Genomic DNA, 26,756 nt, shown 5'->3' on the forward strand with positions numbered 1-26,756 from the left:
ATAAATATCCAGTTAATGTCTGGTATTAATTGGTTTTGGACTATCACATTATCTGATCTATCTACAGGTTGACAACCCTTTATCCGAAATTCCGAAAACAGAAAAGCTCTGAAAACCGAAAGTTTTTTGTGGGTCAATTTTTGTTTATTTATTTATTTATTTATTTAGTTTATTTTTTTATTATTTTTTTTTAACAGGGATTAGCCCACCCGGGCATAAATCACTGACTCACATCGGGGCCTGGTGAGCGAAAATGTAATAGTAATAATAATTATAATAATAATAATTATTCATAGTAAATAAAATTTTTAATTAAAATACTGTACACCAAAATAACATAATATTGATAACAATAATAATAATAGTAATAATAAAATATAATAATAAAATTAATAATAATAACAATAAAGAAATACAAGAATGAAAAAAAAGATCAAAAGTGAGAAATGCGACCTAGACCTATGAATTAATATTACAGTATTATTATTATTATTATTATTATTATTATTATTATGTGGGTCAGTGATCTATGCCCGGGTGGGCTTATATAAAGAAAAGAAAAGAAAAGAAAAAAAAAAAATTATGAAAACCGAAAAATTCCGAAATCCGAAATGCCTCTGGCCCCAAGGATTTCGGATAAGGGATTGTCAACCTGTAGTAGATGGTTCCATTACTCTTGTAAAAAATAAAAAAAGTAAGCTCAATAAAACACATGTGCATGTTCAGGTGGTAATAATGATGCTTGGCAAGTTTCAAATACTGTATTTCCATAAAAAACACAGGATGAAATGCATTAATGAGAATAAATTACAAACTAATTGATGGACAGGCAACACCCTAATATGTCCTGTCACTGATGGACATATATACAATACATTAAATACAGTATATACTTGTGAGAAGGGTTTTTACGAAATGGATCTGGCTCTAGTGAATAATTTTCAAGTGTCACAGAAATTAGGTCAGTTTTTACAGTACAGGTACATATATTTTACAGTTTCTTTGCTGAACAGTGGTGGATCCTAGCAAGTCTTGGATATAACGGTAAAGATATCAGCCATAAGAAGTAAGTACAATAGTTGTGTTAATAACTATATCACCAATAAGTACATGACACAATTCCAAGTAAGAAACCTATATGTTTTTTTATTCCTCACCTTGTGAAGTTGTCTCATGCAAGCATCAATGAAGGGATATCCAGTTCGCCCTTCCTCCCAAGCAGAGAGCTTCTCTTTACTATCGTACCAGGGAATGTCAATACAGATAGGATTTTCCTTCATTTGGTCAAACTGCAAAATTAATATACAGTACTGTAAACTGTACAATCAATATATATATATATATATATATATATATATATATATATATATATATATATATATATATATATATATATATATATATATATATATATATATATATATATATGCTGATAACCACAAGGAAAGAAGAAAACACGAAGTTCCCAAGCGCTTTCGTGTAATTCACATCTTCAGGGGTGAGTACAGACTAGAGAGAGTAATACAAATCAAGGTGTATATATACAGAGGAGGGTGAGACCAGGTCCACAATGGTCAGGTATTAGGTAATGACCCTACTAATCTTTAAATAGCACACAACGGTTGGTGGTCAGGTCAGATGGTCAAGTGACCCGGCCTTCTCACCTGATCACAAATCTTCTTAATTACAAAATTGTCCAGCTTGTACATGCCGTTACTCAAATTCATGTTGAATGCTTCGGTATGTTTAATAAGACTAGATTCTATGATGTTCCTACTATCAATTGAATTACATGGTAATATTGAGGAGGCATTATCCCAGTCAATGCAATGCTTGTTATCCCTCAAATGAACAAACAGAGCATTGGATTCCTGGCCTGTCCTAACACTGTATTTGTGTTGTTTAATTCTAGTTGCAAGATCTTTACCTGTCTGGCCTAAGTAAAACATATTACATTCCTTGCAAGGAATATATATATATATATATATATATATATATATATATATATATATATATATATATATATATATATATATATATATATATATATATATATATATATATATATATATATATATATATATATATATATATATATATATATATACTTTTTTTTAATTATCACAAAAAGAGGAATATAAAGAAACTTCTAGTTAGGCACAAATGTTCTAGCCATCAAATACAGTAGTAGGCACTGTTCTATTTATAAGTTTATCAATCAGTTTCAAACTTATTCTTTCCCCACCTAAACAAAGTGGAACAGGTATCAATTAAATAAATTTCCTTTTAAAACATGTATTAACTTTAAGTATACTACTGTATTTGTATAAAATGATAATATCAGTGTGCTTCTATTGTGAATTCTTCTTCAATAAGTTTTTTCACACAGACTTTAAAGATCGGTCATTTAATTCTAAGCACCCTCACCTATCATGATGGAGGAATCAAGTACAGTTAATCACACAGGATCAACCTAGCAACAGTTCCTGATATAAGTGTACACTTGTGCTAGGAAATGTCGTTGGCTTGACCCTTGCATTGATGACCATATAAAACCCCTCTTCAAGTTAGCATTGAGCACAGTCACTTGTTTTCAAGTATTAAGAGGTTAAGATGCCCAGTATGGGCCATTAGGCCCGCTGTAGTTTCCTCCATTCTTGTGTTCTTATAGATCTTAGACTATAGATAAAGCTGGCACTGGCTACATGAACATCAGACTACGGTATATAACTAATACCAACTCTATAGACAGTGTAAATAGCATCACAATATATTGTGTTCTGAAGTCAAGTCAAACTAAAAGGCATAATAGTAATGATGCACATCTCTAGCTACATTCTATTCATCCATTTTTGTTTAATCCTTTTATGCAGCTTTAATATCAAAGTCCCATCCCATATAAACTGAAAAAGAGTACTACTAGATAAACAGAACAATCCTTGTATTAAATTTACCTTGGGATTATTAGCAGACATGCAGTAAAAATACTCTCTCCAGATGAGCTGTGCTGTGAGGGAGTGAGATGGAGGAGACTCTCCTTCATACATTTTGACATATACATCTTGTATGTCCCAGTAAAATCTGCAGGGAAAATATGTTATTCTATCTGCTTTCAGTGCTGAAGGTAAGGTTTAATACTGGTAAAGAATCAGAAAAATAAAATATGCTAGTGTCAGGAAGAAATGAAATTTGAATAAACTAAAATTTGAATATCCCCAGTACAGATTTTGCCTCTAACTAGAATACAGCTCCTCCCCGACTTACAACCTACTCGACTTACGACCACCCGGACACACGACCGCCTCAGTCGTACCAAAATTTTGTCAAATTACATATTTTCGAGTCCCAACGTCAGTAATTGCGGTGTACTGACAAAATTTTCGTTTGTAATTAATTTTAAAATGGCTGGCAAGCTTAAAAGTGAGAGTTTTGTGGTGCTGAGAAGAAAAAGAGACACCCATTTTAGATTTTCTATGTATTATTTAAGCATTTTCGACTTACAACCATTTCGATTTACGACCTGGATTTGGGTCCCTAACCCCGTCGTAAGTCGGGGAGCAGCTGTACACTGAAGGTTCTGGATCAGCTGCTCAAATCCCCATAATGTCTTTAGTGCCACAAAATGCTACAAAACATGGTGTTTCAATGAAAATTTTTGGTATACATTATGATTATAAGGCAATAATACACATACAAAGTAAAATAAATGTACTGTAGTATACAGTACAGTTCTCAGCCTAACTATAATAGGTCCTCAGTCTTGCTATAATAAGGGGGAGGAGGGGCATGTACAGTATCATGTTAACAGAACCCTCACTCACAATAACACATTTAGTTCAAATCTATACTGTATCAATAAGTTTCCAAGGACTGTGTAGGGAAGTCAAGAGTGTTAACCGGGTAGAACAATCAGTATCACACTAGCAAAACATTTGAACACTCTAAGTAAACGAGAAAACATCTCTATACTGTATTGTACATGATGAGTCAAATTATATAATACAATAGGGTCATCTAAACAATGGGAGGGAAAATTAAATGCCATTTTAGCTGAGAAAAAGTTGGAACTACTCTTACGGCCGTACTGGGCCGTCCGTAGCCAACTGGCCCTGGAACACGACCTCATTGTGTACAGGCCACGGCTGCTTAATCCCTGCAGCCTTCGACGGGAGACTCTGTCACACCTACACGACGGTCATCACGGGGTGGAACGCACCAAACATCGGGCTCGACAGACTACCTATTGGCCAGGGATCGACCAGGACATCGAGAATGTCATTTCTAGTTGTTCACGATGCCGTCCCCTCCACCCTAAACTGCAGAACGAGCCCTTATGGCAGGATGACGACCCACCAAGTAGAGTGTTCGAGTGAGTTTCTGCTGATTACTTTCATGTGGCTGGCCGTACCTATCTGGTGTATGTCGACCGTATGTCTGGGTGGCCATATGTGTCATCGTGTCCACGGACAGCGTCAGTGGCTCATCTTGTCAGTGTCCTGCGGTCTGTCTTCGCAGACACGGGCGTGCCCGTCGTCCTGATGAAGATCCCCAGTTCACGTCGTCTGCATTACGCCACTTCCTGGCTCGGTGGGGGGTGGAGCACCGGGTGACTTCACCGTACAACCGTCAGGCCAACGGACATGCAGAAGCTGCAGTCAAGACGGTGAAGAAGCTCATAATGTCGACAACACGGAAGGGAAACCTAGACGAGGATGAATTTGCCTGTGGGCTATTGGAGCTGAGAAAAACACCTCGTGCTGCAGGGAGGTCACCAGCACAAGTACTGTTTGGTCACCCCATGAAGTTGGCAGTACCTGCACACCATCGCTCGTTTGCTCAAGAGTGGCAAGGCGCAACTGATGAACGTGACTCCAGGGCTGAGCACCTCTGAAGAAAGGCAAAATCACGACACGACTCCACAGCGTGACAGCTCCCCCAACTGCATCTTAGAGCCTACGTTGACGTGCAGGGCCACGAGAGCAGTCGAAGGGACCGCGTAGGTGTTGTTGTGGGTACAGTATTTCGTCGGGATTACCTTGTCAAAATGGGTAGTGGCCGAGGCGAGGGCTCCACCGGAACCGGGCAGCATCCAGAGTCCTCTCACAGCGCTCACCGCTATGCGTAGGTTCAGAGGAGCATCCTAGCCTGCAGCTCCCGCCATGCCAAAGTGACCGCCACAGCGACTGGAGATGCAATGGGATTCTCAGACTTGAGGCAATGAGATGAAAAGATGAATCCAGACATAGTGGATCCTCAAGTTGTCCCCAGTGTCTTGGGGGAGGTATGTGGTGTTTATGTAATACGAACGAGCCGAGCGAGTGAACCACTGTGTGACGTGAATGAGCATGTGCACGAGTGCTGTCCTCTAGTGGCGTGATTGATGTGTGCATGAGTGCTGTCACCTGGCGGTGTGAATGAAGTTGGATGTCTGAGTAGTTAGGTGACATAGCACGAGGTTTCGTAATCATGTGTATTACCCTGCGAGACAGATTGTTTCCTGCTGCACCACTGTACAGACCTCTCCCAGTAAACTGTATCTGTGAAAACTGTGTTTCATTGAGCCGTCAGTAACCAAATAGAACTTGAACAATAGAGTGACAGAGACAGAAATAAATACAATATCACTAGAAGAGAGTTTATGAGAGTGAAAAAAGGGAACAAGCAAAATGAATAATGTATTGTTTAGTTTTCCTTATGGATCAGCTTTTCTTGGCCAATATGGCTGTTGCCAATCTTTAGTAGTACAGTGACCCCTCATTTAACGAACGCCTCGGTTAACGAAATTTCGGTTAACGAACTGCCTTCCATAAGGATCTTCAATTCGGTTAACGAACAAAAATTCGGTTAACGAATTTCTTACGAACCGACCTCAACATGTTTTCGCTTGCACTGACCAGGCAACCAGCTTTAGTATCAGTCCGCCAATACATTAATCGGTTCTAGGTCTTAAATTCCTTACTATTTTAGTAAATATCAAGAAGTTTATACTATTCAATAATTTTAAAAGTTTAATATTCAATTTTTTAGTCATTTTAACATTTATTGAACATAATTGAAGGTAAAGTGACTAGTTTAATGCGCGGCATCCAGCCTCTTAATGCAGCAAACAGGCGTTAGTGTGTCTCTGTTTTCACTGGAGGTAACATCTTGCTTGAGACTTTCTTCAACTAAATGCTTTTTTTCTGTGTTTCCAAGCAAATTATTGGTCATTTTGAAATTTATTTTACATATTGACAATATATAATGCAGTGCAGTGTTGATTTAAAGAAAATAATCTTGAATTACACCAAGAGAGCTAAAATTTTATGGGTGAAATGGCACCATGGGGTGACTTCTCTTCCACCCCAATGCCTTCTCTTCTTCCTTCTCCTCCCCCCATTCTAAATCCCATCATCATCATCATCATCCAGGAGCCTTCTACATACACACCTCAAAGTAAGTGAACTTTTCTACCATTTTTGTTGAATTTAGGAAATTTTCGGTGAGCTAGAACCAATTACCCAAAAACCCATTGAAACAATGGTTTCGGTTAACGAACTTTTCGGTTAACGAACGACCTTCTGGAACGGATTGAGTTCGTTAACCGAGGGGTCACTGTACAGGTATGCTTCGCTATACGAACATCCGAGATACGAAAATTCACTTACATGAATTTCCTAAATTACCACTTCTTTTTCGGGTTATGGATGCTTCTCCCGCTTATGCAAATTTGGGCCCCACCAAAAATTAAAACTGCATACCCCAGGAGTCAGCTGGGGCAGCTACATCCCCCTAGTACTCTTCCTACCTCAGCATGTTATGGTTATTTTTCAACTCGTAATTTCGAGTATATAAACAAAACTTCCTTCATATTTTTTTTTATTCATTTACATGCACACAATCCTAAATACAGAATCTGGAAAAAATAAACAAAAATAAAAATAAAATGAATAAAATTAATACACCTGTAAATATATAAATAAATATATGCTTGTTCTCCTATTCACTATATACAGTATATTGAATGTTTTCAAACATTACCCATTCATATATCAAGGGATACCTGTATCTGATATTTGTAATTAAAGTACTCCTATGTTTTCAAGACAAAATAGCTTTGACTTCAAGTAATGTTGCTCCAACCCAGACTCTTCACATATCTGGACCAACAACAGGCTGAATTAGTCTGGACTGGAGATGTTTTAATGTACAGTATAAGGATATATTGCTATTAAAACCACTGGAAAAGGGGCACTTACTTTCTGACAGAGAGGCAGCCAAACCTCAAAGCTGCAGACATACTCATTGGTGGACCAAGAAGATCTGGATTCACCTGATTGGGCAAGATGTAACCATCTCTGCAGAGTGAATAACAAACTCTGAATTTATTTTGTCATATAAACCTTTCTACAGAAACTGAAATGAAATTTTTTTGAAAGCAAATTTTTTTGTAATTACTGTAGTTTGGCTTGACTTTTTTTTCTTGGATACATTTTAGATAGAGTACTGGTAATTGTCTTTCAAGTACTGTAAGTGGTTATTCCAACAAAATTTCCTATTATAGTAAACTTACTTTATGGTGAATGAAATGATGCACCTATAAAATATACTGTATATGCTAAGAGCTACGTACCTATAAACTGTTTAAGAAAATGACACAATCAAAATTTAAATATATCTTCTGTTACAAAAAGAGGCAAAGGATCGTGTAAAGTTTAAATACATTTATGAAATACCCCTTTACTACCGAGTATATTCAGAAGCAAGGCAAAGTTATTATTAAATAATGACCAGTATTTCTAGAACTTCCATAATGCAAGAACTAAATACAGTCAACATCCCCTTAACATACAAGATAGATTCCTGAAAACCTGTAAAGTAAGTAACATATGTACATTAACCACATATTAATTTCCCATACAAACCCAAATTATTAATTGAGACACATCTCAGAACTTTCCCAACTCCTGGGCAGTATCTGCAACTCCCCTAACTTCAACCGATTTCTAACCTAGATTGCTGCCATCTCAAAATATTTATTATTATTTTTTAAATCTTATTCACATTCCAGTGAATCATGAAAGGATGCACACAAAATGAAACAAATGGCACATGGTATATGCATACAAAGAAAAGAATGAGTTGTAGTCACCAATGCCATACTATGGAACCCACGGGCGGTACCAAAAACACGTGCAAATTTTTTCTCAAAGGATTTTTGCCAGCTCTAAGAATATTATGCTATTCTGAAAATTTCTAAGATTCTTACCTTAAATTACCATATATAATTACATAATGGACTTAAGGAGTAGTTGCAGACAAGAGGAGGAATTAATGCTTGAGGATATTGAAGGGGATTACAGTATTGTATTTGAATTTTTTTATCAAAAGTAATAGTGTGCCTTTTCTTCTTAATACCACATGATCTAGTAGCATTTTTTTTTACTATCATTTTTCTGTTTACTCATAGTACAGTTAAGTACAAAGAAATATTCAGTCACAATCCAAAATACAGAGGTATACTGTAAACACCATCAACCGTGACCAAAGCGAAACTACCAAAACAAAAGATACTGTATTCAAGTTCAGCATGTGTGCAGTGGACATACGGTACCATAATAAAATGTACGTATCTGTGAATGTACATTGTGGGGACACTGACTGTATATGTTATTCCCATACAGGTACTCCTCGACTTACAACCTACTCGACTTACGACCACCCGGACATACGACCGCTGCAGTCGTACAATTTTTTCTTCAAATTACGTATTTTCGAGTCCCGACGTTAGTGATCGCGCTGTGTACTGACAAGTTGCAAATGGATGCATGATTAAAGGAGAATGATGTAAGGTGCCTGGTCTCCAAGTATTAATGGTTGCTGTCATCAGTTACATGCATATGCAACATCACTAAACCACCTGACATTTTTCTGAAACTCTGCACTGTCCTTCCAGTAGCTGTTATACCATACTGTACTCTCAGTCTCTGACATTTTTGTTTCTCTTCATAGCTTCCTTCTGTCTTTTCCAGCATCTATCATTTTCTTTACCCTGTAATGTTCCAATGTACACTTCAGGTGGAAAGCAATGAACAGTAATGAAAAATAATTATTGAAAAACTGTATTATCTACAGTATTCATCTGATGCTACCACTGGTAACACTGTATGGAGGGTCTCATCATTAATCAATTAACCTTAAAATTTATCTCAAGTTTGTTGTAATCATCCACTGTGTTGATTCATTTTAGGCAATAATCCTTGTTACCCATATGGTCCTAAATTCTGTTCATACAAAAATTGCAATCAACGTCAATTTATAGTACAGTAGAAGTCCAAAAATCCGGACTGCTTGGGGATTAGGTCGGTCCGGATTTTCGGATTTTCCGGATTCTCAGGCAGTACTTTTAAAATTCAAATTTAAGGAAGAATAAAGAAGAGATGAACAGGTACATTTTGATAATTTATTCATTAGCAAATATAGCATGCTTCATTTATCAAAACGAGCAATTTTAAAGAAAAAGCTGTGAATTCTAGAATTTTATTCTTTGCCTTTTTTATATTATAAATTGTAGACTTTCCAATGTCGTATGTTTCCATTAGAACAGTACTTCTCACGCCACGTTCTAGTTTCTTAATTATTTCAAGTTTGTCACTCAATTTCAACGTGTTCTTCTTTCTCTTCACACACCGAAGTTTATCTACTATAGGAGCCATTATTATGGGCTTGTACAGTACTCTGTAAATGGAAAGAGTAGGACTCAAAATTACATACTGTACGTTGTCACAGTTTGATTGCTCGTTTTAAAGTGGCGACCGCGCGTGGTCGCTTGTTGTCGCTGTGCAGCTGTGGCGCTCACGCATGTGCACATACACACAAAAGCCAGCTAAAAAAAAATAAAAATATTGAGTTTTCGAAAAGTCTGGATTCTCGGGTGGTCCGGATTTCTGGCATCCGGATTTTTGGACTTTTACAGGTAATCTTAAAACAATATATCAATAAATAATGTTTGCCAAACCTTCTGCTTCTGGTAATATATTTAAAAATGTATAAATGAATTACTGAAATGCTTCTTCTTCCACCCTGAGGCGGTCCGCGAGATGTAATAAAGCAGGATGCTCTCCTCCCACATATACTGGACATTCTCCATTTTTTTTAGTGCATCCGAGCTCTTCTGGTTTGGGAACATGAGGACATAACTGAAGGGTATAAACAAAGTTTATCAGAAAGATGAATACTAAAGGTGTAATACAATATATGAAACAGTCAGCATATGGTATTCAAGTTACAATCTATGGCCTTGACTTCATATTGGCAGTGATGGTTAATAATATCTTAAGTTTTAATGAATATTTTCATAGAAAAGTTAAAAAAATACTGTGAGACATTCTTTGTTCACGTTCTTATACTGTACTACAAAACCCAAACTACTTGGGTACATTATTTATAACCATAAGTGAGAAACGAAATTGATTAACAGCAAACAATTCATGCCTCGTATAGAAAAATGCAGTTAATTTTTTTTTTATGTAACAGTCAAGACACTTACAGTAAGATAAATCACATAGTGTACTGTGCTCACCTTTAGTTTGGCTGCAAGTTCATCAGAAATTTCTCCAAACAATACATTGCTCCAATCAGGATCTGGGCATGGCCGAGGAGGAAGACCTAGAGTCTGTGCAACTTGCTGGAAAAAAAAAATATATTGTTAAAAAGACTATGTGTGGGTGAGAGCACATCTGTGTAATGTTCTATAGCCACTCCTCGACTTACAACGGGGTTAGGGACCCAAATCCAGCTCGTAAGTCGAATTGGTTGTAAATAAAAAATGCGAAAATAATACCCCCCTGTACATAGAAAATCTGAAATGGGTGTCTCTTTTTCTTCTCAGCACCACAATACTCTCACTTTTAAGCTTGCTAGCCATTTTAAAGGGAATTACCGATACAAACGAAAATTTTGTCAGTACACAGCGCAATCCACTAACGTCGGGACTCGAAAATATGTAATTTGAAAAAAATTTGGTACGACTGGGGCGGTCGTATGTCCGGGTGGTCGTAAGTCGAGTAGGTAGTAAGTCGAGGAGCGGCTGTATTTGCATGCATGCCAGTGTATTTATGTGCATTTACATCCTTATTTAGCTGGTTCCATTCATATGTATGTGGACTGGAAAAACTTGTTAATGTGTGTTGGCTTCATGGAAGTGGTTTTGCCTGTGCCAACTGTAATGTTAAAAAAAGAAAAAAGAAAGAGATGACAAATCACATAATGGGAAATATTGCCATGTTTGAGCATAGCATGGCTTAATTCATGACTGCTGAACCACTAAAACACACAGCTTCAAAGACACAAGAATATCTTTATGCACGTACTGTAATTACATGAGGCATTGCAGACTAAGAGAACTGATAAACTATTAAAATCAATGCCGTGGATATATAGAAAAGGGCTGGCTTTGGCACTGCGATGCTGCCAGGTGCTATTGCCACAGTAGACAGATACTATGACAGTGGATATTCTAGTGAATAACAATGGGTTAAACGCCCATCCTTAGATGAAGAAGCAGGTAATCCTGCCGTTTTGTATGAATAGCTTCACCAATCCCTAACTTAACCTTGTTTTGGGGATTACAGGCCACTTCGCCTTTAGGATATTTCGGCCGAATCTGGTTTTTTCCCTACCCGAGTTATTTTTTGGGGACTTCTTCCTTTTGTTCCATTTGCTTTTCAATTTCCATTCTTCTTCTTCGTCTTATTCTGGTATATTCTCGTAAAAATTTAAAAACACTGATTATTAATGTTACGATCTTTTTTAATTCTGGCTTCTTTTCTGTGGTGTTCTTGGTGGTCTTGATTCTTCTTTTCTTCGATCTTCACTACAAGGAGAGACTCCTTGTAGCTCAAGTTTTTTCTTGCTTCCCAGCTTAGCCACCCTACACTCCTCCCTCCACTTGGGACACTCCAAGACGGAGAAGGAGTGAGGGCCACCACAAGCTGCGCATTTCTTGGCGGCCGCCGAGTAGTTGGTGTGCTGGTGCCCGGGTGTCCCGCAACTGCAACAGACTTCCCAAGCTCGACACTTCCCTGCCAGATGGCCATACCTCTGGCATTTGTAACACCTTGTTGATCTTCTTTCATATGGTCTTACTGGGATGGTCTCCCATCCCAGCAATACGGTGCTTGGTAGATTCTTTGGGTAACCAACCAGTGCAGTTACGCTGGTCAGCTTCCGTACTATTGAGAGCTGATCTCCAATCAGCTCGGCCAGCTCTTCTTTTTCAAGGTGTTCGATCTCGGCGTGGGAGATGACTCCCAACACCAAGTTATCCTCTGTGCGAGCTTCCACTAGTATCTTGATCCCGTTAATTTCTGTTATGTTGGCTATTTGCTGGGCCTGTCCCCATTCCGCGAAGGTGACGATAAGGCCACCACTCACTGGTCTGCGGACGACCCTTGTCACCCCCCTGATTTCTACGGAGTCAAAAAACTTCCTTAGGACAAGGAGGTTTAGTTGCTTGCGCGAAGGGCATGTGACTGGATACAGTCTTTCAACCTTCCCCTGGTCACAGGTTAGCCTCATCGTCAGGTTCACATTAGTACCTCGGGAGCAGAGAAGATCTTGCCTCGCCGAGGTGCAGTTCTCAGTCTCGAATCCCTAACCCCAGCCAGCCTCTATACACCTGTCTCTTCAACCATATTGGGTAAATGATATTTTGTTGACATACACAGTATACAGTATTAATACCTAAATACTTATTTAAACTTAAATTGTAATAATATAATATAGGTAGTATTTAATTAATATTTTGGTAAGAAAATTTTTGGCATGAAATTTAATGGAATCACGCTCAATTTAGTGAACTAGTTCGCTAAATTGAGGGAATATAATGGATATTCGATTTAACGGAAATTTTGATTTAATGGAAAGGGGTGGATGAAATTTTCTTGTTAAATTGAGAAAATACTGGTCATATATTGTTGGCTGTTTGCAGCCACAGGTTACCACAGGGGGTGTAGGAACGCATTTCCACAAATGTACCACTAGGTCTATGGTAAACTAGTGTTCAGTATACAGTACTGTATGATGTTTCACTTAAGTTGCACTTTTCTATAATTGACAAATAGCGAGGTAAAGCATTCCTATAATAAATTTGGTTACCATTATCACCCTAGCTTCATCTGATGCTTTCAACAATTTTGCAACTACTGCATGTATTCATGAACTACCAGCAGCCTTTTCATTCTATATTTTGTCAATACAGCTTTTTTCATTCACTTTTTCAATCCTTGAGCATGGTCCCTATACCAGTTCTGCCGCTTTCAGGCTCCCCATCCCATTAAAATTCCTCCTTCAATAGATGATTGTAGTACTTTCTTCAAGCATCCTTTATTTCCTCATTATCTACAACCACATTACCATGGTCATTTCTTATGCACTGCTCACCAACTACACCCCCTTTTTGCTGTGCCATTCTGTAATCCTTGCCGCTAGCATGTATACTAATCAGCTTACTCACACAGGATCACGATTCTTAGCCTTGTAAACCTCTCCTGGCCAGCACTTAGCAACCAAACACTCTTCTTGTTACCACCACCCATCTTCAAGGCCTTATACAATCTTCTTTTCTACTTCATCACTCTATCCATTTCATTATTCCACCACCATGTTAACCCATTTGTGCACGCAATAAGTTTTTAAGTTTCTGTGACCTCACGTGAGGTCTGGTCATCTTTGTTCTGCGGCCAATATATCTCAAAGAAATTTTTTCTTTTTACACGATTTACATATCGCTGGCTTCATTATTGATTTGGCTTCAATATAAGCAGGAAAAAAAAAAGACGGAAATAAGACTATTTTTTTTTGCTCCGAATAATGAAAAAATTTATGTGTGTTCCCAGTAGCATTAGCAATATTTTCTCACAAACTTACCAAGGTATTATACAGTTACAGAAGTAGCAGTGTATGAGCTTTCCAACGGTGGCTTTGGGATTTTGATACGACTAATTGTGGGGAGGGTGGGAGAGGAAATAAAGAGACAAATGTGACCTACCAGCACAGCTGATGGGAGGTAAGTGATGGATAGTGGAACTCCATCAGTATTTTAGTACTTTCTGGAAGCTTCACTTGCTAGATCAAGCATTTGTCTATGACACAATTACAGTACAGTAACTTGAAAACTATTTTTTGGTGAATTTTTTAAGTTTAATGTCAAGATCGTGTCACTGATGCAAATAGTGCTACCCAATGATTTGACGTGATTTGCGTCATGATGCGCAAGAGGATTAATGCCTGCCTATCCGGGTCCTTTATCCAGCCACACACCTTGTCAGCCCCATTAACCAGTACAATAATAAGTTTAGTACAGTAATTACAACAGTTTATCAAGCTTCCTCTTTCATTTTCTGACAAGCATGTGGTCAAACTGGGTTTTTATATCTAAACACCAACTTTGCCTAATACAACACCAAAGGATGTGTAAAATGCTTAGGCAATTATGGAATATGCACAGATAATTAAACTGGACACCAAAGGAAAGCACTTGGAGACATACCAAGAACATCTCATAGGTAAGAGGAGGCTGGCCACCATTGTTCTCAATTATCTTGAAGGGGTCCCATAGCGTATGTGAGATCCTTTCGACAAAATCCATTCCAAGTTCCTGACACAAATTTCTTACATCGCCATCACGTTTATTCCATATTGCTTCACAGTCCTGAAAATATGTTTACAAGTTATTGACTTAAAGGTATATTATGAAAAGAGGGAATATACTTACCTACAGAAAATACATTCCCATGACATTGTTTTAATGACTTCAAGAGTATGCATTTTTATGCTGTTTGACTTAAAACAATTTGGCCTACACAATCTGCACAGCTGAATCTAACAGAGATATAAGGGCTATGTTGAATTCAGGCAAACATTATAAGAATAACAAAGCATTTGGTCGGATCACACTGGATAACACTTCTCACATCACACTCAGTGATGGAAACTGGGATGCAGTACTATAGTGAGAGGCAAGAAAACTAATGCTGTACCACCAACACCCTCACAAATTTGTAACTCGATAGTTAAAGATTCTTGTTTTGAAAATTAATCAGTACAGTACTGTATCCTCTTCTTAAATAAATAATGTACAAGGGTTCTGCGGATGTCTGAGTAATTTCTGCAGGCACATAGTGGAAAAAATTAAATAATTTTCAGTTTGTTTGCAAATATGTCATACAATCAAGGTTAGCAAAGGTACTACATCTTGTCACAATGTACTTTAGAAGTAGAAAAAAAGGACAATACTGTACAGTGGTCCCTCGGTTAACGAGCACAATCCGTTCCAGCAGGTTGCTCGTTAATCGAAAAACTCGTTTACCGAAACCATTGTTTCAATGGGTTTTTGGGTAATTGGTTCCAGCTTACCGAAAATTGCCTAAATTCAACAAAAAAGGTAGAAAAGTACACTTACTTTGAGGTGTGTATGTAGAAGGCTCCTGGATGATGATGATGATGGGAATTAGAATGGGGGTGGAGGAGAAGGGAGAAGAGAAGGCATTGGGGTGGAAGAGAAATCACCCCATGGCACCATTTCACCCATAAAATTTTAGTTCTCTTGGTGTAATTCAAGATTATTTTCTTTAAATCAACACTGCACTGCATTATATATTGTCAATATGTAAAATAAATTTCAAAATGACCAATAATTTGCTTGGAAACACAGAAAAAAAGCATTTAGTTGAAGAGAGTCTCAAGCAAGATGTTACCTCCACTGAAAACAGAGAGAGACTAACGCCTGTCTGGTGTGTTAACAGGCTGGATGGCACGCCAGAAACTAGTTTCTTTACCTTCAATTATGTTCAATAATTGTTAAAATGACTAAAAAAGTTAATATTAAACTTTTAAAATTATTAAATAGTATAAACTTCTTGATATTTACTAAAATAGTAAGGAATTTAAGCCCTAAAACTGATTACTGTATTGGTGGACTAATACTACAGCTGGTGGACCGCCAAATGCAAGCGAAAACATGTTGAAGTCGGCTCGTAAAAAACTCGTTAATCGAGGGATTGCTCGTTAACCGAAGTTAGGAATCTTATGGAAGGTAAATCGTTAACCGAAATCTCGTTAACCGAGGCGCTCGTTAACCGAGGGATCACTGTAGTGGATGTACTGTATTGTAGTGAATAAGTAGTTGCCCCCTACCCCCCCATATTCCATCACTTGGACCTAAACAAGTGGTTTGCACAGATGTTACATCTGTGGGTGATTGTCATAGTACATTTCTATGGTGTACTTTCAAAAGTTTCATTTTTGATATCTTATACAGTGTGTGAATGTTTACTAACCTTTAAAATTATATACCTGAGAATGTGCGTCATTTTAAAAACTCATACTGTGGGTGAGATTATCCATATTTTTGAGGTACTCAAAATCCCAAACCTAAGAACCTTATTTCATACCATAACTTACACACTTGCAGGGAACCACTGGAACAATGATTTGTAACACAGACATTTCATACAATGTATGTAAATTGGATGAATTACCTGTTCACATGTGATGCGGGTGATCCCAGCTTCTTTGTGTAGAATCCTGAATATTTCTGTCGGGTTTCCCTTGAACACAAACAGTTGTGACCCAACTTCACGCAACTGTTCATCTAAGCTATTCAAGGTTTCAGTTAAGAAGTTCAGTCGATTGTACCCAGTTATATTTGTACCTATCCAAAAGAAATACAGAATATTTGTATCATGAGAATAATCATAATTTACTGCACTATGAACAAATTTATGTAAAAAAATAATAAACAAATATATTTGTACGTACTATATAAATAAAAACAAGGGTCCTCTGCAGGGTGTATAGAATTGATCCATTCACACAAAATTTTTATTAAGTAAACACTGTTGGGGAAAAATAATATGCATAAGTCCATTCTACCTGCTGTGTGTCCATCATGGATGAAGACAGCATAGAACTTCTCCGTGTCCTTTATTGATTCCAGTAGGGCAGGGTTGTCATGGAGACGCAGCCCATGCCTGAACCAGTGGACGGATGCCTTAATCATCTTCTGAAATTGAGTTATACAAATTAACTTGCTATAAACCTTTGAAATGCGATGTTCTATGTTAAACAACAATAATGTGTGAATTTTACGATAACAAATGATGCAAATAAAAACAACACTACCGGTATATTTAAAATGCAAAAAAATAAATATAAAAACAATGGGTGGTAGAAGAGAACAGCTTGTAACATAGGCTATGTAGGAGATCTCACACTAAGGATGGAGGTGAGAAGGGAACTAAACTCACTATGGCATTTTCTATAAATATATTATATGTACAAATGCAGTGCTAGGGAGTTGCTGTGTGGTGAGGAGCTTGTTGAGAGGAGGTCTTGTCTGTTTGAGAGCGTTGAGTAGAATCCTCTTCATGGCGAGGCTGGGGGTATTTATACAGTACAAGTCTGCCAGAAGTGAGCGGCGCTGCCGATTGGCTGAGGTGAAAGGCGGTAACTGGCCAATCACCGCGCAGTCCAAAAGCTTGGCTTAACCTGAGGAACTCGCCGCGGGGTCGGCAGGTCAGCGACAAAACCGCAGTTGGCAGTTGTAGGGGAGAGTATCCACTACAATGTGTATAGATATGTAAATACCAAGATATGTGAACACGCCTGACGGCAGGACTCTGTTACCATTCATTGTACCATTTATTCACATGTCTGTATTACTACATATTATTATAGCATGTTTGATATCTATGCTTATGTCTAATGCCTATGTTCACTTACTATGTCCCGATATACTGTCTGTACCGCGCTAGTCGAGTAATTAGAAGACCTCATTTATTGTCCTAGTAATGTCTAGCAACTCCCCTTGCCTAGCCAGTTAACTTCCCTCAGATCGGCCTCGGCCTGCCTGCGGCCCGGGGTCCCTTGTGCTCGCTTCTGTACCGGTCGGCTATCCCGCCAAGTCTTGTACTACTTTTTGAATATATCTACTGCTCGTGATCTGGAGTTTGAAGAACCTTGTCTAGGATTTCATCCCACCACACAATGCTCCCCCACCTCCGAGCACTGCAGAAAACTTGTTGTCAGCAGGGTTGTGTTCCACATGTGAGACATAATGAGCGGGGGTGTGAACCACTCGGCCGCTATGGGTGACAACTCCGTCTAGTGACTCGAAATCTGTGGGAGAAGCAAAAGGAGAAGGAGGGTTGTAGATAAGAGAAGGTTGAACAGGCGAGGAATGTGGTACTTCTCTCGTGGCAGGTGCAAAGTCCTCAGGGGCGCCGGGAGGGGTGTCTGGGTCCATAGGTTCGGATGCAGGATCCTCATCAGGAGTAGTAGGTACCTGAGAACGAAAGGAGGGCTCATAGAACTGTGGGCAGACTGGTGCAGACGTGGTTTGTTGGGGGTAATGCTGGGCTGGGGGCCCATTGGGTAAGGTGGCCGGCTTCACTCGAGCGATGCTGACGGTGTCGTGTCTGCCAGTGCCAATGATCGTCGGGAACTTCGCTGACCATGCAAAAACCGGGAAGCGTCCGTCGTAGGGGCGTTGAAGTGGGTTGCGGAGAGCATCGCACCTGACGAAGACATACTTGCCGTTGAGTAGTGCAGAAGGGGTGTGTTCTGAGCGATGGGAAGGCTGGCGTGGGGCAGTAGCTTTGAATGCAGAAACTGCTTGTCGTAGTGTTTGCAGTAGGTTGTGACGGGCAGCAGGAGTGAAGTGGTCAAGGTCAGGAGTAAGTGAGAAGTCCCCGGGTAGGCGAAGGGGCTCGCCTAGGGTGAGATCTGCTGGGCTGCAGTCCATGTCTTCTTTGTGCGATGCGCGAATGCCAAGGAGCACTAAGGGTAGAGCATCCGACCACCTGTAGGGGTCGTGCTGTGCCTTGATAGCGTCCTTCAACTGACGATGAAACCACTCTGTATCCATGAGAGGGGACGCCTCTTCTGGGGCATTTACGTCGACCCCGCCCCCCCCATCGCTGGCAACACTTGCCGGCGAAGTGGTAGGTAGAGACTGAGGTGGCCTTTGTGTGGCGATCAGGAGGACAGGAGCACCTATGGGCACATATCTGTCCCCTTACATGGTCAGACCGCGACTGAATAAGTACATTGGGTACAAGATAAGTGGCACGGTGTAGAAAGGTTGCTCGGTATGCCAATGATGGTTTTTCCCAAGAATACAAGAAACACGGATATACTGTATGATCTAGTAATTCAATATACTTTACAGCAGGATGGGGTCACCATAGGAACGAGTCTGTAGGCCTAACATGTTCTGTTGAGCACCTAGTGCATACCTTATGGCCCCTTCACTACATCCACTATACTTATTATTCTTCACAGGTTAGATGCTTGATTATTCTTTCAAATACAACAGTAGTTAGTTGACACCTGTAAGCTGACATTAGTTCTCAGAAATAGTCTGCAAACAGTGAACAGTATGTCTAAGTGAGTGAGAGAAATATCTGTTTAATTCATCATTTACACCACTTATTTATTAGTTCCCCACTTATTAGTTGCTAGGAGATCAAGCAGTTGTTTCGTTCTTTGTTATGTATGACCTTTATTGTTCAGTGTTAATATAGGTGGAAATCAGAGTACCTTGAGAAAATATAATGTTTGGTGTGGTTACACTGGATAACAACCTTCTCACATATGACCCTGCCATTTAAACCCAGGACACAATAATGAGAGGCAAGTGAGCTACCGTTGTAATAGTACCACCTACAGTACCAGTCTACACAATCACGATGGGTCAATGTATAGTAGAGGACATAAATAGATATCGGGTATTTTTTGTGTTTAATGATAATTTCAGACAAAAACAATACGATTTTCTTCAATGACACTTTTCTCGCATTTTACCAGTAACCGAGATATCGTGAGTTGAAAATCAGAAAACTACTGGAGAAGGTATTCCAGTATTGCATTTTTTACCACCAAGCGAATCTCGGGATTTTATTTTTGCAATCAATTCTTTAGACAATTCTAAGACATTTTCTTCTATGATGTTTCCCTTACAAATTACCTAGAACCGATATATTGAATATTGTGGGGTGTCCAGGGGGCAGAGCCCTAGGTTAGGAAGTTAGGTAAGGTTAGGTAGGTTTGGTCGAGTAGGATAACTTAATTAGTAATACGTGGTTGACAGCACCAACCAAACCTACTTACAGTACCCTTACCTAAGTTTCTAAGGGGAGGTTCCGCCACCCGGCATATTAAATATCTCGGTTCTGTAGGTCGTTTGCGAGGGAGACGTCATAAAAGTGTCTTAGAAGTGTCAAAATTATTATTTACAAAGATAAAATTACCGAGATTCGGTTGGTAGCAACAAATGCAATAATAACTTCTCGAGTAGTTTTTTATTTTCAACTCACGATATCTTGATTATGGGTAAAATGCACCAAAAGTGTCATGGAAGAAAATCGTGTTGTTTTTGTCTGAAATTATCATTAAGCACAAAAATACCCGATATCTATTTATGTCCTCTACTATAAACTGACCCACGAATGTAAGGCAAAATCCTCCCAAAAGGTTTTATCCAACTGTCTGAAGTCGCCTCGTGGGTAGTAGGTAAGACAATGGTTGGGGGTCGTCGAGCTCAGGAATTGCAGACATTATTTCAATAAACAAGACCTGTATCGTCTCTCTGAGGGAGAGGAATAACCTAATAAAAATGCACTAACAACCTTCACTCAACCGAGATGTATCCCACACAAACAACCCAGAAAAAAAAACCCACCTGCTCTCAAGCCTAAGATGGTGAAACTGAACAACGATACCCCTCCATAGTTACTTCGTGGTGAATAGTGTTGGAGCCGAGTGGTTAGACAAGGTGAGGGTCTAATATATTCATAATAGGATCATAACCATACAAGAAGTGCAGGAGAAAGGATACAGGCATTCTACAAACACATCCTGTTCTTAACACTTAACAGAGCGATGTGAGCGGTCCGACTAATTACCCAAATGTACCCAAATGTACCCGCAATGAAGTCAAATAATGGTCCTACATGAATAAATCGGACTGCCAACCACTTCTCGACTAGTATTTGGTGTCACAAAGTCACAAAAAATTGGTAAACTAAATTTAATCTGAGTTGTGTTAGGTTAGGTACATGCACTCGATCTATTAACTCAGATTAAATTTAGTTTACCAATTTTTTGTGACTTCGTGACACCAAATAATAATCGAGAAGTGGTTGGCAGTCCGATTTATTCATGTAGGACCATTATTTGACTTCATTGCGGGTACATTTGGGTACATTTGGGTAATTAGTCGGACCGCTTAAAAGTCGTTCCCCATTCTCAGAAAAGAGCCGCTCACAGAGGTCATAAACCCTGCACATGTTTCTAGACCATGGTAAGTTGAAAACTGGATGATAATAACAACATTAGGAAATATTATTATTATATGGTGGCAGACTCGGGTGTACAGTACTCATAAAAAAGAAGAATATATCAATAAGTGTCCCTTCCTCAACCAGGATGAAGTGAACACACGCACACACCACCACAACAGAAGTACTCCCTCACAGTCACCAAGTCGTTTGAAACACAGGGAACCAACAAAAGCGGAGGGACGCTTCTTATAATTACCCTACGTAAATATAAGGTGTTCATAACTTATAAGAAACAAGGCTCGTCCATCGGTCTATTAGTAAGTTGGTGCCACAAAAAACACCTGTGATTCACCTAGTGCCATTATGAGCACCTATGATTCACCTGGTGTCATTATGAGCACCTGTGATTCACCTGGTGCCATTATGAGCACCTGTGATTCACCTGGTGCCATTATGAGCACCCGTGATTCACCTGGTGTCATTATGAGCACCTGTGAGTCACCTGGTGCCATTATGAGCATCTGTGATTCACCTGGTGTCATTATGAGCACCCATGATTCACCTGGTGCCATTATGAGCACCTGTGATTCACCTGGGATCATCATGAGCACTTGGAGTCATTAGTGGTGCAGCTGTAATTAACTTGGGGTCATTACGAAAACCTGTAAGTCAATTGACATCCTTTTGAGCACCTGTGAAATATTCATAACAACCGGGTCCAAACTGCGGACAATACCTACCGGGCTAACAGACAACCTCACCAAAACAAACACACAACATAGCCTGGTTAAAACAAACACAGGATAGTACCTAAAAAACACAGCTTGATCAAAACAAACATCACCAGACAACCTAATCAAAACAAACACACAACTTAGCCCGAACCGATCAATAAACTCTACAAATATTTAACTTGTAGTAACAAATATGCAGACAAACAGAGTTGACAACTTTAGCCTCTGCTCCACGGAGGGATAAACGTAATATGACTTTCGGTAACGTGATCCACTTACACACACATTCACTCACACTCACTCGCAAACTCATTCACTTACAAACTCATTCACTCGCAAACATTCACTTACAAACTCATTCACTCACACTCACAAACTCATTCATTCACACTCACAAACTCATTCACTCTCAAACTTATTCACTCACACACTCATTCACTCTCATTTACTCCCACACACATTCACTCTCACTTACTCCCACACACATTCACTCACTCACTCCCACACACATTCACTCTCACTTACTCCCACACACATTCACTCTCACTCACATTCACTCTCACTCACATTCACTCTCACTTACTCCCACACACATTCACTCACTCACTCCCACACACATTCACTCTCACTTACTCCCACACACATCACACACACATTCACTCCACTCACCCCACACACACACATTCACCTCACCCACTCCCCACACACATCCACCTCACCACCCCACACACATCCACCTCACCACCCCACACACATTCACCTCACCACATCCACCTCACACCACCACCACCTCACATCCACCTCACACACATCCACTCACCACTCCCCACACATCCACTCACTCCACACACACCTTCACTCACTCCCACACACATTCACTCTCACTCACTCCCACACACATTCACTCTCACTCACATTCACTCTCACACATATTCACTCACTCACTCCCACACTCATTCACTATCACTTATTTACTCTCACACACATTCACTCTCACTTACTCCCACACACATTCACTCTCACTCTCACATACTCCCATACACATTCACTCACTTACTCCCACACACACATTCACTCTCACTTACTCCCACACACATTCACTCACACTCAGTTACATACTATCACTCACTCCCACTTACCCATTCACCCACTCATTCTCACTTACACCCACTCTCACTCATTCTCACTTACACTCACCTACTGTACAAGGATAATTTCTAAATATTAGTCAAAATAAAACTATCCAGGATACAGAGACGTCCAGGAAATAAGTTAAATAACCCGACTTTTTAGGGGTTCTTAAACAAAAACAATCAACACACATCTTAATTTCTGACTTGAAAACACCTGAACAACAACAGCACGTGAAATATTGCCCACTTACTATACTGAACTCAATAGGTGACAGACACTTTACCTTCTACCTCGTTGACAGAACTAGCAGGTAGGGAGACAGAACCGCAGGTGGAGGGGAAAAAAATCGCAGTTGGAGGAGATAGAACCGCTGGTGGCCGACAGTCGACGGTGGCGGTGTGGTGTCTGGGTTAGACCTAGACCTTGGGTGGGTTAGATCAGAGTGAGAGAGACGAGAGTCGGGGGGAGCTGTAACAATAGCAGCAGCAGTGTGCAGACTGGGGGCCCGGCTGTGTGACGCACCAGTGGGAGGACAACCTGCCAGGGTGAGCTATTACAAGCGGCTGCCAAGCTGGAGTTGTCGACCCACAGGTGCACACCGTGAGGATTTTGTCAACTTTTGCGCACATTGTTCACGGGAGAGAGAGGGCTGTATAGAACCTCCATAAGTCAATCCACAGACTAACTTCCCATTAGCAGGCAGTAAACCGTAAGAGGCCTTGTTCTCGCATTCACCTCCTGTTACGTACTAACACTTACTGACGTCCATCCACTTTAAACCTTTTGAGGGCGATGGTTTAAGGTTGAGCTATAACTCTTACCTGACGATAATTTATGACATTTCAGCTATTATCCTCATGAAGTTAAACCACCACCTTTAAAGGGTGAATTTAGAGCCATGAAACACTAATTCCTCTTGTACAGGTCAGGTGAATTCCAAAAATGAACACCACGACTCCTGCTGTCTCGGTACGGTTACCAAAATCCTTCGTTCGTTGTCATATTGTCTTACACAAAATCGTAATGATACTTTTGGGAGCGAGTGTACACAACTCACCTGTGTCCCCAGCTCGACGATCCACTGTGTTACGACACCCGAGGAGCTGGGGATTTTACGCGGAAACCCCGAGAAGGTAAACAATACCATGCGACAGACACACACCAATTGTAAACATAACTTCTTACTTTGAGAAGTTGAAAGAAATACCTGGGAACAGTGTGTTACATAATGATTCTCTGTGGTTCGCAATAACATACTTACAGAAGAAAGAAAAAGAGTGTGTATGTGTGTGTGTGTGTGTGTGGTTTTTGTCTACGTTATTCCCAAGGTTTTCACAATCTAACAACTATGTACAAACTACCTATGAAATTCGGCAAATATTTGTGAAAAGTTTTGTAACACAAATAAGTCTATCAAGTGTTAACACTTTCTATATCTAATATTGTGGTAAGTCCCCATGGTCTTCAAATGCACATACAATAACTAGACATAATATATTTAAGTACGTATGACTATTTTTTGCTTCAAGAGAATCAACTGGGTTCCCCATCACATCTGCCATTAAGGATTATACAGTACACGAGGCAACAAGGTAAGAATTTTAACACTATTACACTGTTGACAAAGTAGTGTCACTCAGGGATACAACACACACAGTCGTCACTTTACACTGGGATGGCGACGGTGTTGGCGAAACAGAGAAAATGACTATCATTGGCGCTATAAGGTAAGTAACCATGTCCATAATCCACCCGGACACATACTTGTCTTCTTTTTTCATAACACTGTCACCATTATGAATTACCCCGACTTGAAAACACTGAGAATCTTATTATAACGTTAGAGATTACTATGGGAGATGAATGAGGAAATTCAGGTGGACATAATAGTGGGGTCTGCATGTACTGTAATACCTATCGTCTATACACACGTGAAACTTGATGTGTGAATTTGGAGATGTCATGCCCTTCAGATGACATTCCTAACATTTACTCTATTAGAACAGGGTATGGTGATAGCCAATGAGTACAATAAATCAGCCTCCTCCTATGTTGGATATCTTTACTGAAGAGTGCGCTGCTCGCTCCTTGAAGACCAGGAATTAGTCTTATGAGTATTTCTCAACCGCTTGAGTACGATGGTAGCCTGAGTACAATGACTTAACCTCAAATACGATCCCTTAAACTTCTGAGTACTCTGTCTTAAACTTTCGAGCACGGTGTCTTAAACTTTCGAGTACGATGAGTTAAACTTTCGAGTACGATAATGTAATAGCTCGTGTACGATGATTTAATCTCTTGAGCATTACGATCCCTTAACTTTTTCAATACAATGACCGATTTCTTTAAAAGAGCAGAAAAAAGAAGAAAACACGACAACAAACAACGAGAAAGGTTACTGAGATGAACTACAAAAGCAGATAGCAACGAGTGGGCTAGGTAAGTATACAGGTGAAGGTAGGTGGCAGGCAGGCAAGGGGGTATATTAATTATACAAGTCACATCACAAACGCTACCCACCAGTGCCCATAATGTAATGTGGTAACTACGCAACATTGGTTACAAGGGGAGGGAGGAGGAGCACAATGTTAAGAGAAAAGGGGAGACGGCAACGAGGAGAGCAGAAAGAGAGGAAAATGAGAGGAGGCAACAAGGAAGGGAGAAAGAGGAAGAGACAACAAGGAGAGAATAATGTGGCAGGCGGCAGCAACAAAGAGAGGAAAATGAGAAGAGAAAAAAAAGTGAAATTTCTCGGTAATGTGACACGACGCAGGAGGGGGAGAGAGGGGGGGGGGATACATCTTTCATATCCCGAGTTGATTACTTTAGTGGACGCGTCTTGACCCAGAAATTACATCTAGATTTTTCTTCTTCTCGAAATGAATGACTTTTATCACTGTCTTTATGTACGTATTTATTCTAACATTAGTTAACAAATTTATCAGAGTAACAAGTAATTATAACAAAGGAGAGAGAGAGAGAGAGAGAGAGAGAGAGAGTTGTGATTACCCCCTTCCTCCTCTCAAGCGTGTTCACTCTGGCTGGTGACATGGTATAGCTACACACGCGCGAAGGCAGTGGACTGAAGAGGTAGTCATAGTAACGGGTGTAGCGGCAGCAGTCACCAACGTAATATCACCAAACGAATATAGCGTTAAGGTCACCAGCACATAAACATATAAGGTAACGTACACACACACAGAAACACGAGTAAAAAATAATTAAACAGGAAAGAGAACGCATAAAAACACACAAGAATAAACAGAAACACCTCTTCATATAAACACACAAGTGAAGAGCACGAGGAGCACACTTATGGGACACCAAGATAACGACTAAAGCTGAGACCTCCTGATTCATCGACACCACACACTCACAAATTCATGAGGTCATCGGGGGTGGTGGTTACGTAATATTAGGGATATTAGGGGCATTATTATTGCTTATCTTGTAAAGTTTCTACAGGAGTAAAAATCATGTGTTGGCTTTTACCTTGTGTGTGTGTGTGTGTGTGCAAGACGAGGTGACAATAATACCCAATCCAATGATCAGTTGTGTGAGGTCT

At 39.7% G+C, this 26,756-nt stretch overlaps 1 protein-coding gene across 4 annotated transcripts in view; it reads right to left on the reverse strand.

The window, feature by feature from the left end:
- The window catches only part of LOC121875146 (cryptochrome-1-like), a 40,144-nt gene extending 16,269 nt beyond the window's left edge, over nt 1-23,875 (reverse strand). For 3 of the 4 annotated variants that reach the window (XM_042379567.1, XM_042379594.1, XM_042379585.1), the window contains exons 1-9: nt 18,230-18,695; nt 16,915-17,044; nt 16,521-16,693; nt 14,531-14,692; nt 10,562-10,666; nt 10,042-10,178; nt 7,239-7,337; nt 2,955-3,081; nt 1,158-1,289 (exon numbers count right to left, since the gene is read on the reverse strand). In XM_042379567.1, coding sequence (XP_042235501.1) covers nt 1,158-1,289; nt 2,955-3,081; nt 7,239-7,337; nt 10,042-10,178; nt 10,562-10,666; nt 14,531-14,692; nt 16,521-16,693; nt 16,915-17,044; nt 18,230-18,286 — 1,122 coding nt within the window. In that variant the 5' untranslated portion in view covers nt 18,287-18,695. Of the gene's footprint in view, nt 1-1,157; nt 1,290-2,954; nt 3,082-7,238; nt 7,338-10,041; nt 10,179-10,561; nt 10,667-14,530; nt 14,693-16,520; nt 16,694-16,914; nt 17,045-18,229; nt 18,696-23,474 lie in introns of those variants that run through there. The other variant, XM_042379577.1, reaches the window with a different exon arrangement.
- Between the last annotated feature and the right edge of the window lie 2,881 nt (nt 23,876-26,756).

Source organism: Homarus americanus, unplaced genomic scaffold (assembly GCF_018991925.1).
Source record: "Homarus americanus isolate GMGI-L3 unplaced genomic scaffold, GMGI_Hamer_2.0 scaffold43456, whole genome shotgun sequence".
Classification (NCBI taxonomy): Eukaryota; Metazoa; Arthropoda; class Malacostraca; order Decapoda; family Nephropidae; genus Homarus; species Homarus americanus.